Raw genomic sequence first — 17991 nt, forward strand, 5'->3', positions numbered from 1 at the left:
CCCAACTCCCTCAGCCTCTCCTTATAGGAGAGGTTCTTCAGTCCCTTAATCATTTTGGTGGCCCTACATTGGACTCTCTCCAGTATGTCCATGTCTCTCTTGTACTGGGGGGCCAGAACTGGACACAATATTCACCAACACCAGGTATAGCAGAAGGATCACTTCTTTTGATCTGCTGATGGTATTTTAACTATTGCAGCCAAGAATACCATTAGTCTTCTTAGCAGGAAGGGCATGTTGCTGACTCATATTCAGCTTGGTGTCCACCAGGACTCCTAGGTCTTCTTCTGTAAAGTTGCTTTCCAGCAGGCTGGCCCCCACCATGAACTGGTGCTTGGTCCCTCCCCAGGTGTAGGACTTTGCACTTCTCCTCATTTGAACTTTATTAGATTCTTGTCACCCCACCTCTCCAGCCCATCCAGCTCCCTCTGGATGGCAGCATGGCACTCTGGTGAGTCAGCCACTCTCCCTAGCTTCCTCTCATCTTCCCAGCGCTGTTATCAATTGCAGCTTCCCCAGGAGAAAGTGAGAGTGGGAATTAAATCTAAATACATTCATGTATGACCTGATCCACATCCTGCTGGAATCATTGCTTGTCTTGTTGTTGATTTTAGTGGACATTGGATATAGGAAGTAAAATGGAAGCTCATAATTCTGTACTCAGTAATAACTGGGAAACAAACATTGAAATAATGGTGATTTATTTTCTTCAGAATGCTCTATGGCATGTTATATCAGTGTCTAAAGTTCTTGAACTTCTGATAAGTTTTATTTTCAAAATGTCTGTAATACATGTTTTATGTTGTACTGAAAGCATCAAGATAACCAGACAGAATGTTGGGCTTCAGAAGAGCTTTTAGAAAACTTTGGAAAAATGCATATTTAATTTTAAAAGGATTTGGCTGCAGAGATTCCACAGGTGTCTTTTAACATCTTGGTCTGAGACTCTGAAGGACTGTGGGTATTTGTCTGTCTGAAATGAGCATTACATTTGTCATTGGCAAAATATACAAAACTGATCCAGTAGACTTCATATTTTGTTCCTGAAAGCAAAGATCAGTACATTTCTTTTTCTGAAAGTGAATGAATGCTTCTGGTATTTGTAGATGCTGATCTGTAGGTTTAATCTGTAGCTGTAGATTCTAATCTGTAGAAAATTTCTCACTGTGAGAATAATTGCTGTCCCATTGACTCCTTCTGACAATGTTATTTTATTATTGGAATTTTGGGTTCTCTAAGATACAGAAATCCAGTAGTAAATCTAATTTGGGGTATTAACTCTTTTGAAATGCTATGCATACTAGACTGTCATTTAGAATAAGCAGTTACTCTCAGAAAAGCATCTAAGACAGCTTTGTAGCGTTCAATATTTTAAAAGATCTCTGAATGGATCCTTGCAGTGTTTACATGCAGAAAGATTGTTCTTATGTTAGCAACTCAGCAAAATTTGAATGCATTTTTTTGTTCAAAATTCGTATTCTATCACCAGAATTTAGTAATGATTATGAGTCTGTTGCATTTAGCAACTCTGAAATGCTAAATAGAATAAATAATAATGTTTTTGAGAAAAACAAACAGATTCAGGTTTGAATCTGAATGAAATCAATATCAATCCTGAGAAAGAAGGATGTCTTCTTTTTCTCATGTCAGAACCAGTTCATTCCACACTGACTTCACTGACTCAGGCTTTGTCACTTGTATGAATGTGAAATGCTCCTGAGAAATGTGCTGAAAATGCTAATGTGAAAAGCTAGGTGAATGTGAAATGCTACTGAGAATAATAAGTGTTGTGTTTCCTCTACACGGACTAGAAGAGACAGTGGAAAATTGGAACATATTATTATTTATCATACTTCATACTACATGTAACGCCAGTATAATAAGTGGATAGTGTTAAGAGTCTTCTAGCTTGACATAACCCCGCAGCAGAAGTGCTAAGATAAAATCCTCACCACTTGAATATTTCTCTAGGGAGCTTCAAAATCATGTGATGTAAAGTGATTTGGGAACAAATTTCCCATTGAAATTAGAAGTTAGTTCAAAGGATATTTAAAGGGAATTACTCATTTAAATTACCAAGACCACTTTGTAAAATTTTCAGTGGTCATTAAATAAATGTTTTTGTCCCAAAAGACTGGAAAAATAGAAGTGCCGCTTGAGATTTTTAAGAGTAAATAATGAATTGATAGTTTATAAATAAATAATTATCTTTAAAGAAAAAAAAAAAAAAAGGAAAAACCAAACTTTTACTACTCTATACCTCCTAAAATTTTGTGCTGTTTTATGTTTCTTAAACTGAAGAACTGAAACAACAGCAAAACACAGCTTGAGCAACTAGCCCAAGTGCAGGGGCATTCACTTGCAGGTCTGGAACCCAGCTTTCTTGGTGCTTGGTCTTGTGATTAGTTTGCACACCATACACAGAATGTACTTTTTTTTTAAACCAACATCCCCAACATTTACATAAGTCATGAGTTTTTTAAAAGTTAGATTTTTTTTAAGATTTTTTTTTTTATTTTTTCTTTGGTGGTTGGGGTTTTTTGTTTGGTTGTTTTTTGTTTTGGTTTGGTTTTGTGAAAAGGTATATTACAACAGTTAGAGGCTATTTCTTAAACTTCACCAGGGCTCAGCTTTGCAATGTAACTTTAATATAGTAGAAAGAAACTGTATCCCATTCATTGCTAGTGAGAAAAGAGTTGGCTTTCATGCTTTAGAAAATAACCCTCCTAAATCTAAGCATCACATCAAAGTGTTTAGAGAGAAATGCCTACTGTTTTTGAGAGCTAATTCACAGCACTACTTCCAGTAGATATTAAGAGATGACAACTATCACCTGTCAAAATCACTCGTATGAAAATCTAACAGGATATCCTGGATTCCCACATCTGAGTAATGCAGTTGTTAAACCCACTGTTCTCAATACCCAAACCTCATACATTGAAGGAATGCTCCAGCACATGCTTTGATGGCACAAGCATAAGTTCTTCTGCTTTTCTCTGAAAAATAAAATTACATCAAAGGAAGGAACTTCTTCCACACACCTCCAAGTAAAGGGGTCCAAGATACATTATTTAACATTATTTGGCATCTTGCTGATATAAATCTTTTATATCAGCTACTATATAAATCTTTTTGATTTCATGTCAAATACATTTTAGTTAAGTAATGATGCATTCTTTTGCTGACAGTTGTTAATAAAATGTCTCCACTGACACTTTCCAGATTTAATCCTCTAGAAGGCTGCGCTTTTATCTTACCAAGTCTGATTTCTCAACAGTGTTGGTACTTGAATTCAGGCTGAACAGTGGCATCCCTGGAACAGGGTTATAAGTATAAATATGTCAAAGAGGACTTCTTAGCATATTATGTATTCATTGCCATAGTGTGTGTGTGCTTGGGGGTGGAGGGGGGATTTTAAGCATTTTAATTACCATGAAGAAATTATGAGTCAGTGGCCAAATGATTAGCACGCAGTCCTGTTATCTGCTCTTCAATAAACAATCTTGTCAGAGAATTCAAATCTGCAAACACCATTTTAAGAAAATGTTACATTTAAAATTTAAGTTTGATGAGTTTTTGGTTGATTATATTCCATCAATATAATGTGAAACATGGCATGGATGAACATAAAATGTTTCTAAATTTTACTGTCATGTGAGATTGTTTTCAGTATAAAACTTGCCTCTTTCTAGGGGAAGAACTGAGTTGCTAAGGAAGTAACTAATCAGGTCAGAGTTGTTCTCTTAATTGTACAAATAAGACAGTACTATGTAGCAACTGTAGTCTGGCAACTGTGCTGCTGCTGCTGTCTTCTTTGGTCTCTAGCATAGTCTGAGATACTTTTTACGGCTCACTGAAGCTCTTTAAACCAGTTCTCTCAGTCCCATTCATTTCCCAGAAGGTTCGTGCTGCTCAAGTTCTGACTGTTTCAAGAAGAACCAAGATGTTTTCTGCCCAGTGCATGTGAAGTACCTAGATCTCTACTTAGTGTGTTGGAACAATATGAGTTTCAGTGCCTGAGAAGTCTCTTACCAAAATTTTTCAAGGAAAAAAATCAATATGTCAATAAGTATATGTAAATAAAATTGCCATGAACTGTTATTAAGATGTAGATACTTTTTAATTTTTTTTTCAAATTCTAAATAACGAGAAGTGCTGAATGCATTCTTCAGAATTAGGGTCCAAGGCTGAATAACTGTGGCACAATTCCTTCCAACCAAACTGGCTGAAATAGCAAGGCAATGTAAGAATTAACTTAGGTAACCATGAAGGCTGGTTGCTTCCCTTGATGAAAAGAAAATTCAGTTACAGTACCTGTAGAGGAGCCATGGAGAAATACTAATGTATTTTGTAAATCACTTTTCCATGATGCCCAGTCCAGCACTGTTAGATAATGTCAGGTATGCATTTTGAATCTCTTCCAGGTTACTTTACAGCTCACACCATGCTGACATTTTCTGAGTTAAATATTGGCACGGGACAATATTTTCCATGTGTTTTTCATACAGTCCACCCTACATAGCTGTATGTTGACAGAAGAAGACAGAAATGTTTATTGACTGTCTCATGCAGAGAAAAATGAGTGCGGCTTTTGCAACATGGCCTTGAACTGAAGAGATGCCATACACCGTTACTTCCCAGTTAAGTCATTGACTAGAAATTGCAGATCTTTGGCAGGTAATAGAAACATTGACTAAAGTTTCTTTTCTCAAAAAGAGACCTAAATCCATTGCCTAAATAAATGTGCAAAAGCACAGAATACTTAGTTTTTCCCACTGAAATCATTTGGAGATCCCAAACATCTAAAGGGCATGACAGTCTTTTTCCTTTCTAACAGACTGGGTAGCAGGCTAGTGACTGCTGTTCATACACAGTTAAGCACAGCATTTTAGCAGTTAATTCTAGATGTTCTTGCAGGACATGAGAAATGCAAAGATGGAACCTATATTTAAGAAATGAATGTAGTTATCTTGCTCCTATCAAAATTTTTGTGGAATTCACAAGACTTGGTTGTTTGTAAGCTCCATTTGATACTGGATCTCTTCTGTGTTACTCAGATTTGTTTTAACTGCAGAAATTGTTCAAGGACAGTGCTGACAAACAGCTAAAAAATTGTTTTTTCCTCCAGCTGAGCTGTTTTAAAATACTAAATTACTTTCAGTGTGCTATTCTGCATTGCTGAAGCTCTGAGTGTGCTAGTATATGCAAGCTCTTTCTTGACTGGAATGCAGTAGTGAATATTTCCTGGAACTTTTTTCCCTGATGGAAGAGGAGGCTGGATTTTTTTCAATTAGAGGACAATCTCTGCATGATTTAGAAGCTAAATATGGGATGTTGCAACAAAATGTCAGTTGTTTTTAATGAGGAAAATAAAAGGCACTAAAATCCTCACTGAAACACGCAAACTGAAATGACTGTCTTGTACGGCTCTTAGTTTTCTAATTTCCTCATGTCATCAAATTTAATCAGAGTTGTTCTCTATTTTATTGTATTTAGATAATAAATAGCTATTTGGAAACAGAATGAGGAATTTACTTCTTGAGAAGCAATTGAGTGGAACTGTTTAACTTTCAAACCTAGACAGTGTTCAGGCTACTGGTTCTGGTATATTGTCACTGTTGGTTTCCTCTGTAGCAATTAGCATAGGTTCATGAGCTTATGAATAAGTTGGTAAGTAATGATGTGTTGTCTTTTAGTACAATTTTAGTCATCATATTCCTCTTATCTAAGCTTGTCTGTGTTAAGTAATACTTGTAACAAGTTTTTGCACCAGCAAGGAAGCCTGTGATGGAAGCAAAGTTAGAACTGAGTAAGTTATTGCCTTAACCATGAGGCCAAGCTTTTTATTATTCTGTACTTTTAGGTCTCAGTCATACTATGCTTTCTAGCATCAGAAGTGGGTAGTGAAGATACAGAAAACTGTCACCTTTGGTATCAGACCCTGATGTCTGTCCCTAGGGTCAGAATGAGATTACATCATGATTCATTTACATGTGGGAGACAGAGACCTCATCAAGTCACATCCCACATACATTGATGTGAGATGGAGAAGACAGAGCAGAGACTTGAATCTGTGTTTTCTGTCTCCTGTACATCCTGTACATATGTTCTCATTTCTGTGATGTCTAACACATTATAGACATGACTTTTTTCCAGTGTCTCCTTAAGGAAACACTCTCACAAAAAAAAAAAAAAAAAAAAAAAAAAAAAAAAACAACTCTCAGAAGGCAAAATCTTGAAAAGTTTCGCGTGATTGGAAAATGGTTTCCTATGGGACTATAATATTAGAGTATGACATTGGCCCTTCTTCTACCTTGAACTTAAATCTTAAATGAGACTTACACAAGAAGGCAGAACTAGAGAAATGTCTTGCTCCTTATGTTTAACAGTTAGATATTTACTATGCTTGTTTCACAGCTGCTGAAATCCATCCCTATACAAGATATGCACATAACTTTAGACATATCCCTAAAGAAAGATAGTAGGAATTATGAACTGGTTAGAAATGCTGTTTTGAGAACTGATGTGTTTTTTCAGACTGTTACAGACTTTTACTTCATGCTTTATGACAGCAAGTTGTGCAGAGAGCCATTTCAGGGGAGGGCTATGACTATTTTTAGTAAAATTCCAAAAAAGGGAAACAAAAAAGAAAGACAGGCTTCTGAACATATCTGCTCTCACGAATTCAACATCAGGGCAAAGAACTTCACAACCAAATGTCCCACAGCTATCAGACTGTATGGAATCTTTCCCTTTTTTAGTGTATGTCCCCCCAGACACAAACTGTCTAAGAGGCAAACCTGCCTATAAAGTTATGTAAATACCAGCCTTGTGATGTTTACATTAAATCATTTCTAGCAGGCAGATTCATTTAAGGAGGCAATATTATGTCCTTTTTCTTCCAGACTGGTTTTCAGCTTCGGCCTATTTCAATGTAAATATCAAAAGAGAGACTCTTTTTTTTTTTTTTAAAAAAAAAAAAAAAAAAAAAGCAGACTTGCATTAACATTTCCAAGAGGCTTAAATATTTTAATGAAAACAATCATTTGACCTTGTCAACTCTGATTAATCTTATTAGATTTTTTCAATGTCTCCAGCAGCTTTTGAAACAAAAGCTGCTTTTCAAAAGATGCATGAGGTGAGCTGGGATTCTTAAGGAACGTCTAAGAACAGTAGAGTGTACACAAGCAGCCAAAAAAGTCAGCTTCAGGGATGTAGCAATGTATCCTACTCATTCCCTTCCACACTGCCCCTGCCTTTCATTTCTGCTCAGGGCTATTTGTGTCTGCAAAACAGGATATTCAGCCAGACCTTCCAACAACCCTTTGCAGTCTCCATGGTTTGATGAAGTCCAGTGACAGTCTGCATATCCTCAGTTAAGTTAATGTAATGTCCTGATGGGTAAAAACGAAAAATTAAACAAAAATGTTTTATTTACACATAAAAAGCATTGTTCTAGCTAAATAAGGTGAAGGGGTTGTGTTATTTGCTTTGCTGCTATAAAAATCCACATTGAGGTGAAAACCTTTTAAGCCATCTTAAACATAGCCTTATTTCTTCCAGGTCTAAGAGGTAGTCCTGGAAAATGCATTTATTCCATTTATAGGGTAAAGTAATACCCAGTGGTTCACTGTACATCCTTGAATATACAGAAGCATCGTTCTTTAACAGCGATAAATCTAATGTTACTGATTGTGAATGAACGAATTATTTTATTGAGGTCCCTTCTGTGATGAACTGGATAGTAGATAGTAAGCAGGGAAAAGTGAGAGAGACATCTGAGTATATAGACATCTGTGCTATGTATGTGTTGTGCAAAGGCAGAGAGTGACATTGTCAGCCAGGTGAAAGAAAAATCTTGAGATACATGTATTAAGAGTCAGAGTGAAATATGAACATTCATAGAATGAGACAACTCCACCAGAACCTTGTCTGTTAGCTAAGATACTGCACCAAATATACTACAAATGCCAAGAGGTAAAAGCTGAGTGAAAATTATGTGGGATTAAGGAATTTGGTTTTCCTCTTATTTGTAGCCACTGACAGTTCTGAAAAATAAAAATAGTGCCTGCAACCCAAGATGTCATTTGACAAATGGTACTTTTTATTCATCATTGGTGTTCTTTGTTCATATCAAGCTTAATGGAGGATGAAAGTAACTGAATTCATGACGTTGCTTTAACCAGTATTAATAGCCATTATAACTCTGAGGATATATCAAGCAACTATTCCATCCTCAGTTTAGAGAAGAGAATCTGAAGTCAAATGCAGCACACAAAAAAATATTCGCATGTTATTAAATCATATAACTGAGTTTTCATGGGATTATGCATCTAATGCATAGCTAATGGAATACTTTCATTAATGGGGATGTTTAACAGTTGATGATGGGCTTGATTCTCCAGCCCTTCCAAGTGGCACCTGATATATAAGTATTCAGTTTCAACCACGTAACTGTAACTACAGCCTGAAATAAATGAGCTTGGAGTAAGTGTGACCATGTAATGTTAAAGAGGAGAACTGCTTTGAAAATACCACTTATCACTTTTGCTCGTACAGCTTGGGCAGGAAAGAGGAGCTGGAAATATATATGCTGTCACTTACTATAGCAGCCAGGGGACTTGTCAGCCGGTTAATGGACCAAAAGTAATGGGTCCCTTCAATGAGCAATAGTGCTCTTTGAAGGCCTCTATTTAAAAAGTTAAATCCACAAGGAAGATATGGTCCACTTATACTGGGATAAAGTCCGCAGAAGTACTCATCTAAACTTTTAACTGTTCTGTTGAGTTGACAGTCACTGAAGAAAGGCTTCCTTGGGAGATAGCTAAGTCTTCTTTTTTGACTCAGCCATAAGTACTGCAAGAATATCCTACCTCTCCATTTTAGTATTTCTGGTTCCAACAAAATCAATAAAGACAGAGCATATGAAAGCTAAGCATACCTTGAAAGAAAATCACTATGAAATGCAATATTATATAAGAAGGTGACAACAACTTCTATATTCAGAGCATAGTGAAATATTCCCCAGAATGTACTGGATAGACACTGGTGTTGACAGCTAAACCATTACTTATTAAAGCATTTGGTCTTTTAACAACCTATAGCACATTAGTTGTTATTTTGAGCAGCTCTAAAACTAAAATCCAAGTCTTCACAACTGTCTATGATATTAGAGCCCCATGATGAGTTCTTTTCTCATGACTCCTTATTCACAGGGCATCAGATGATATGTTGCCTGGGTATCATGCACAGCTTGTAGTTTGCAAGTAGCAAAGGAAGTTAAAATAAAAATATGTCTTTATTGCTTTGGTGGGGGGTTTGGTATTCCCCTTTTGTTTTGGTTTTAGTTCCTCAATGTCTTCTGACTTTGAGGTATTTTAAACAATGATCCAAATAATTCAAACCTTTTGACACTGTAATGGCTACCGCTAGGCACCTATGTAGATGCTGCCAGATATTCAAAAACACTTAGCATATATTACCTCCATTGCAGGCAACAATATCTCAATAGCCAGGCTGCTCAATCAAGCTGACTAGTTGAGCACAAGAAAAGAAGAAATGTCCTTTCAGAGCAGAGGCCATCCTCTGACAAGGATGCTTAGGATAGCAGATAAAAAGAGTGCTTTAAAGGGAATGATTTCTTCCACTTCTGGAATTCAGTGGTTTGAAAGCATCCAGACTGTTATATTTAATGGCCACCACTAGACATAACTCCTATGAAGCTGTCCTTTTGAACCTTTCTATGTTTCTGACCTGCAAAACATTGTTTGTCTGTGAACCTAACTTATGCGTGCTACATTTAAAAACACTTCTTTTGTTTCTTTTAGAACTGTTCCTTGGTGATTTAATTGGATAGCCCCTAGGTCTTTTTTTCTGAGAAATAATGAACAGTCATTTTCTACATACCTGTCTTCTCAATCATTTTCTATTTACCATTCACAATTTTGTAGAACATTGTCTTCCTGATATGTAGGTGCCCAGGTGTCAAATACTAGGCCATATTTTTGGGTGCCATGACCCTTTCTTTTGTGAATACTTGAAAAAGTTGCCTAGGGAAGAAGATGTAGCAGAGAAGTGATACAAGTATTTACTGCCTGTATATGTCTGTTTCTTTACTATCTCATAAATGACATGATTAGTATATGGTGTTCACTGCTTTAGTTTTAAATGAGCTCATTCAGCATTGATTATGCTTGAAGTTTGGGCAGATAGTCAATATGAGATGGATCTTGGCCTTGTGTTTTCACCTCGTTAAACTGCTATGAGGAATGGAGTATGACAGACTATGGGATATGTGCAGCAGATTTGTTTGACTCTTTTAAAAGTTCCCATTTCAACAGTGAAAATTCTGAGACTCATTCAGCATATCAGAAGTGTTTTTTGAAAGTGTTTTTAATTCTTGAGTTTTATATGCTGCAAGAACATTGTAGATTTCCAAGTGCCAACAAAGAATCACTATGAATGTAAGCAGCTTATTTGCTACCTTCCAAAATTCACCTTTGACTTAACTTTCTTTTCTTTTTTTTTTTTTTTTTTATTAGGTGAAGCAACAGTGAAGAAGAAACCAGCTCCAAAGACTCCTCCAAAAGCAGGTAATCATTTTCATGTATCACCTAGTTAAAATAAATAATAAACCAATACTGTTTTATACAGACAATGCATTTCTAAGTACAGCCATTTACCTACTGAATTTATCATGCATGTGTTACTAAATAGTGGGCATGAAGTTCTGTGAGGACAAAAATGGAAAGCTGAATCCAGTTTTCAAACTTGTTCATAAGGTTACACATGGTTAAAACTTAAATTATGAGCATGCAAAAAAGTAATTATCAAATAAATTATAGCAAGATCCTATAGCATGTCAGCACTGTAACTCTTGCCCATTTTTCTATCCTCAACACAGCTTAGCTTTCAGTGAAAAAGGTTTTAATATGTATCACAGAATGCCACATCTGCATGAGTAGGTACCACAGAGAAGTTGATACATACATGTCCTCTTAACTGGCATTATGGTAACTTGTTTGTCTGTTAGCATTCTCCTAGGAAAAACTATATTTAAAGCTACCTAGAAAGTTCCTTTGTAAGAAACTGCTTTCAGTGTCCTAAAACTTTGTCAGGCTTTTTGACTATTCAAGCTGTTTTCTCTGGCAGATGTGTGCCTCAGCCTAATTTCTTTCAGACACTTTCAAAACAAAACAAAGCAGCAACAACAACAACAAAGCTTTGCTAAGGAAAACAAACCACTTTGTTTTACTGACACTGAAAAGGATATAAAAGCACTGTTTTCATGCCCAGTAGCCCTATGCTTTGGATGGGAATGTTACTTTTGGCAGTGAAGTCATTCTAGTGTTAGGGAGTCCCTTTTAATACTTCTGTCAAAATATCTTTATATCTGCTGTCCCTCACCCAAAAATATTTTTTTATCATGCTGCTCCTGTAAAGCAACTGAAAAGGTTTAACCCTGGAGTTGTCAAGAATGTGGTATTTCTGGCATCTGTCCCTAGCAGTTGCCAGGGGTCTGTCACACTCAGCATCACAGCTGAGAGGCAGGAAATGGCACTAATTGAAAAAGAGGTTCTGCCATCTAACGATACCCAGATGATGAGAAGGAAGAGGAGGACAAATAACTGTTTCCAACATGGAGGAATAAGAATGAGACTGGAAGACTGAAAAGACTGTAATACACAAACAGAAGGATGTGTCATTGCTCATAGGAGAATTGTATATGATGAAGAAAATGTTGATTTTCTTCCTTACCGCTATAATAGATATCCCACATGATGCTCACCTGGGCGCTCTAGAAAGAATATTCAAAGGCAGCTGTTAAATTTTAGATTTTATGAATGCCAGTGACATTAGGGAGCAGGTTCGCAGACCCTCTCATCATGTGCAAACTGAGATGAAGTTAGCTGGGGCCCTTCAAAAATACAAAGTGAAGAAGAATCTTACAGCAAAGCATTTTGTAAACTGTTTGGAGTTGGTGGTAGGTTTTGACAATTTCCACATTCAGATTTCTGTGCCTTGGTCTTGTATGAGCAGTTTCAGATGTGTAGATTGTTACTGCTTCACTACAGTAGAATTAAAAATGTCCACAGTGTTGTTCTATTGCAAGCAACAGATAAGTGCCAGTCTGTATTTCAAATGGTGCTCTGAAACTGTTGAACCAAAATAAATATGTGTTTTGAATTTTAAGAAAAATAGAAAGCATAGTTATATAAATGATTTTTATTTATTTATTTATTTATTTTGGTCAGCTACTCCTCCTCAGATTACTCAGTTCCCAGAAGACAGAAAAGTCCGTGCTGGTGAATCAGTGGAATTGTTTGCCAAGGTGGTAGGAACAGCACCCATAACTTGCACCTGGATGAAGTTCCGTAAGCAGGTAAATTGTTTTCTGTTCTGTTTTAACAATCATAAAAAAATATAGCTGGACAAGAATTCCAAAAACCCATCTTATAAACCTCCTTTCTCCAGGGACTGGCAGTATCCATGTCATTCCTGTCATGTTTTCCTCACCTCTGCTGAAAACATTACAATGATGGAGATTTCACAGCCTCCATTGGCAACCTATTGCAGCACCTAAATATCCATAACGTTAGAAATTCTTTTCCTAATGCCAAACCTAAATCTTTCTTGCTACAGTTTAAACCCATTGCTGTGTGTTCTCTCTCCTAAAAGTAATGGCTGTTCCTTTGAGAAAAGCCTTAGACCGTGTAATTAAAATATAGTTGATGCAAAGGATGTAGTATCTCAAAGACATATTTCACAGGAAATGTTTCTGTCCTTTAGAAACATTTTTTTCTTCATTTATGCTAGTTCTAAAGCTATGTCAGAGGGGCAACGTGCCATGCAGAAAACTTGAATGAAATATCTTAAAACACAAAGGTCACACTGCAAGGCTTATCAGCAACAGTGCTGCCCTCATCCCCTGGATTTAAAGTTCTTTCTACTTGAATTACTTTCCTTGTATTGTATTGCATATGTCCATAAAGGCAGCTTATAAAAAGAGTTTCTTTAATGAGTAATTAAAACACTTTAAACCAAACAATCCAATATGCAAGTACAAGTTGGAAGATGAAGTGCCATGTTAAGACAGAGCAAATGTAAATATGTACTGTAGCTGCTATTGTGTTTATTTCGTTCTGAATTTGTTATGCACTCTATAGAACATAAATAAAAACAGCTCCTTCTACAAGGAAGTTTATATTCTAAATCCAGATGGGTCATCATTTAATTTAAAAAGTTCTAAACAGTTTGCCAGACCAAAGGGTATTCCAGCTTCCTTCTTTGCTAAGCCTAAATAACCTGTTTTAGGGGAAAGAGTGTTTTTGTTTTCATTTCCCTGAACTCTCAAACTTCCTTAAAATACTTTAATTTCAAGATTGGAATTAAACAGCAGTCTACTCATTTCCACAAATACAGGCCTCAGAAGTGACACTGAGTTCCCCATTTGGCTGAGATCTGTCTTGACACATGGGTAAATGTACCCCTCAAAAGTGAGCTGCTGGTATGTGCAGGTTTCTGAGTTCACCAATGAATACAACAGTCCTATTTGTGTAAATTTCAAGTTTTTTATATACAAAATGAAAGTATAAACTGAGACCAGCACCTAATACTACCCATATCAGATCTCTGGTTTAACATTTTTTTTCATTTGTAAAAGGATGGTAAAAGTAACCGTCTTTACAATTCTTTTTTTAATTATTTGCTGTGAGACAATCTAAAGGCTTGCAAACTTGTAAATTCAGATGGGTAATAATTTTTTTAGATGGGTCAGGATGGCAGGTGAATGGTATAGAAAAGATGAAGCCTCAGGAAGGTTAATAAACATTGTGGGAGGATAAGTGAGGGTAGCAGTCTTTCACTCATTGAATTAATTGGGAAGCCAATGACTATGTGCTGCATTATAATAGCCAATAGTAATAGCCAATTATTATTACTGTGCTGCACAATTATTTTGCTTTCTTTTTCACTTATCATCACTCCTCATTTTTATCCTGGATTTCTTCCTCCTCTACACATGTGGTTGATTTCAACCCTGTTCCATTCTCAGTCGTAACGGTGAAAATCACCCAAGTATTCTTATAACTTTCCTGGGGACTAGTTGTAGTTATCTGAGCAAAGCCAGTGAGTGTTGAATTCTGATTTCATCCCTTCCACTGTATACAGCTGTGAGCAGGAGGGATTCATTCTCTCTATGTCCTTCCTCACATTTCCTCAGGTTCAAGAGAGCCACAGTAGCCTCCCCCAGGTACATTCTGGACAACTGTCTTTTGCTGGAAGAAAGGGAATGTCACCAAGTTATGAGCCATACAGTTGTACATGATTGCAATCTAGTGGAGTGATGCTGGAGCCATGCTTAGCTAGAACACCGAGAAAGATTTTGAAAGCTTCTATCGTTAGCTGAGTAACAAAATCTGTTGTTTAACCTTTCCAATTGTTGTAGATTCTTAACTATAACCAGTGATTCTCTTTTGGGAACATGGGAATCTACCTTCCTGTTGTCTACACCCATTGCAATGGGTATATAATGCATATCCAGTTCTACTAGACTGCTTTTTTATTACTATTATCCTTTGACTAGTTCTAATGAAGCAAAGCATGTAAACCAGTGTAGAATCACAGAACAAAGTACGTGGGGAAGAAAACTTTCAGAAAAATTTAAACTGTAATCCTATATAATCCCATTTACTAACTTTCTCTAGCAATTACTGTAGGAGCCACTTTCTCAGGTTACTTTTGGGCATATAGCAGTGTGCATGTTCCATCTCAGCTGAGGAGAAAGCAGGGCAGGTCCTGATCTTAGCCTTGTAATTCCTTATTCTCTGAATTTATGTGACAAGATAAGCCAAACTAAATAGCCTTCATTTTTAATGAAATTCTGAGAATGAGTTGGAAGAGTCACTTATCTAAAAAGGAAGTGGTGGGAGGAACAAGGGCATTGACATTGTTGTCTGTTTCATAAGAACACAGTGTACAACTTCTATAATTGCAATGTAGCATTATGAGGTTTTAAAGTAATCTTTCGTGTCTCGAGTTAATACTGATTAAAATCTAAGTCTCCTTGGCCATTTATGCTATGATAGCTTAGTTTCAATTAAAAGCTAGTTCATAATATGCCTATGGTATTCAGCTGAGATTTTAAGTTTGGGCTCTCCAGAAAATAAAAACGCCGTAGGAAGGCTAAATCTGCTGTTTGTACTTGTCTCTGCACCGCTGTACCATTACATCTCCATTTCAGGCAACAACATCTTCAATTGCTCAAAACAATGAAACTGTTACCCTGATTTATATGGAAGTACAGAATAAGGCTGGTTGAGATGAGGGTAAAAGTCATAGCTATGGATGACTTGCACATTCAGATTCTGAAAGGAATGGCAAATGAATTAGGGTATTTAGAACTAAACCCTTGTGACACTGTGGTCACTGTGCGTTACTTATATGAGACCAAATTTTGTTCTTTTGCCAACTAGACAGTGTACACTTTAAGCCTGTCAAAGGGGTCACAGAAAGTGAAGATCCTGTTCCATAGTGGAGTCCCACCAGAAACAAGGATCCTTGTTTCTGGTGCAGGACTGGAGCAATTGTAATGTTCCACTGCGTTTCTAGGTGTCTCATATCGATTACACTCTTTACCAACTGCACATAATTCACTGTCATGATAGTTATCTGCAGATGACTATCATTATGCTAACCTTGTGTTGTAATTTAAGCACTTTCATGTATAGAGGTAAAGAAATTTCTCCAGTAAGATCTTTTTTTTTCTGTTCATCTTGACAGATTCAAGAAAATGAATATATCAAAATTGAGAATGCTGAAAACAGCAGCAAGCTAACAATATCATCAACGAAGCAGGAACACTGTGGATGTTACACACTAGTTGTAGAGAACAAACTTGGCAGCAGACAAGCACAAGTCAACCTTACAGTTGTTGGTGAGTCCATAATAATAATTTAGATATATACTTATGAGAGACAATAATTTACATTCACTTCATAATATATATGACAATAAGCAAAATTAAATGAAATTATCATGTAAGTTAAGAAGACTGGGAAAAAAAAAAAAAAAAGAGAGAGAAAAAAAAGAAAAAACAAACAACAACAACAAGAATTCTTTAAAAATTATCTGGACTGTATAGCGGCGTTGTAATAACCACTGCAAGCAACTTCAGTAGGGTTATAATATGTTATATTTTCCAAAATTACTGACTATAGATAGAGGTGTAAAATAGCCCAGACTTTATAAAAACACAAGAAAAAAAAAAAGATCATGTCTCCATTTTTGATTAGATACCACTATAGTCCATCTCTTCACATTTAACATTTGTAGCATCGAGATGTTTGCTAGACTGCAAATTTTAAAACTGCTAGTTCAGGAAGGCCTGAGATGACTCCTCTTAGACTGTAAATTTGAAAACATCCTGTTGCTTGGGGGAGGGAGGTTTTATCCTTCTAACTGAAATTCCTACCGTTGTCTACTTGTTTTATAGTGACAGAAAGCATTGGATAGAGGCAGTCCGTTATGAATATGGACCTCTTTACATCTGGAACTTTACAGAATCACAGAATTTCTAGGTTGGAAGAGACCTCAAGGTCATCGAGTCCAACCTCCAACCTAACGCTAACAGCCCTCCACTAAACCATATCCCTAAGCTCTACATCTAAACGTCTTTTGAAGACTTCCAGGGATTAGACACATATATTTTAAATACACATCTAAACTATGGAAGAATCACTTAAAGCATAATAAAGTTTCAAAAAGCCTTGTCAGATGACAACTTCAGAGCACCAGGTTTGTTGCAGCAGGCTGTGGATATCTACAGATAGTTTTAGACTGTTAGACAGTTTCAGTATCTTTGCATATATAACTGCTTGAGTATTAGAGAAAACCTATAGCTGTGACATCCAGCTTTGAAAAGGCCAGTGAACTCACCTTGGTATGGATGTACTGCAAATGGTTTCCAGGGAAATCTAAGAAATGCCTATAGGCAAAGAGGGAGATCTGTTTAAAACATTAGTCTGCATCCTTCTGTTCCTAGGCTCTCTTCTCTATGGCTTGTGGAGGGGTCTTGACATGAAGAACCCCTCTACTGCAGGAGTGCAGAGCTTGCCCAGACACTTGGACAAAGTCTAGTTCAAAAAAGCAAAGCTTCATTGTAGTGATGCAATCATAACTGCATTGGCTCTGCTGCCCTTACAGATACATGTATGTGGGCTAGTGAGTAAGTAAAGCAAGTGTGTACAATGCCAAAGGCAAAAATTGGACTTTGATGAAATCCATGGCAAAACACCAGTAGCACAAGTTGGACTGGAAATCCATTTCAGTGATCCAATGAATAACATGCAATGTTTATTGACTAGAACCACACTTTCAACTACAATGACCACTACAAAAGAGTGAATGTCGTCAGTTGCATACTGTTGTGTGTATCATCAATACAAGTCTCCTTATTATTTAAATTCTTTTTTTGTCTAATCTGTGGCACTGGTTGCAGTTAAAGATAACAGTGAATGAATATAAAAATCAAGCAGATGCCAACAATATGCCATAGAATGCAAGAATAGAAGATCATAGATAAATCATATTATTCCTTCCAACGGTAGGTTGTACAAATCAGAAGTGTAGCTAGGTTAAAAATGAAAACCTTGAAAAATTGATCCTCAAATAACTATTCTCTATATTGTTCTAACTACTGCTTTTGTGTCCAAAGTGCCAACACAGCTGTCTAGCAGCTAGAGGTAAGGCAGGAGACAATCTGCTCTTTACATTTCCCCTTTTATCACTCCTTCCTAGGCCACTGCTGCAGTCTGTTAACTGTAACAGGTTATTCAGCGAGATGGATTTTTTTTCTAGCTGAACCAGGCCAACAGTTCCTATGATCTTGTCATTATGTGATCCTTGCCTCATTATTATATGTCACTGTTTCATGTCTATTGGAGTTAATTGGCTTGAAAGTCTTTGAATTCTATAACCTTATAAAGCTACATC

General features: G+C 36.6%; 1 protein-coding gene across 7 annotated transcripts in view; it reads left to right on the plus strand.

Annotated features, from left to right (window-relative positions):
* The window catches only part of MYLK (myosin light chain kinase), a gene marked incomplete at its 5' end in the record, with an annotated part of 144274 nt that overhangs the window by 83773 nt on the left and 42510 nt on the right, over positions 1-17991 (plus strand). For all 7 annotated transcript variants that reach the window (XM_084288744.1, XM_084288746.1, XM_084288745.1 and 4 more), the window contains 3 exons: positions 10542-10592; positions 12255-12382; positions 15781-15934. In XM_084288744.1, the coding sequence (XP_084144870.1) occupies positions 10542-10592; positions 12255-12382; positions 15781-15934 (333 nt within the window). The remainder of the gene's footprint in view (positions 1-10541; positions 10593-12254; positions 12383-15780; positions 15935-17991) is intronic.

Source organism: Netta rufina (genome assembly GCF_964035555.1).
Source record: "Netta rufina genome assembly, chromosome: 6".
NCBI classification, from domain to species: Eukaryota; Metazoa; Chordata; class Aves; order Anseriformes; family Anatidae; genus Netta; species Netta rufina.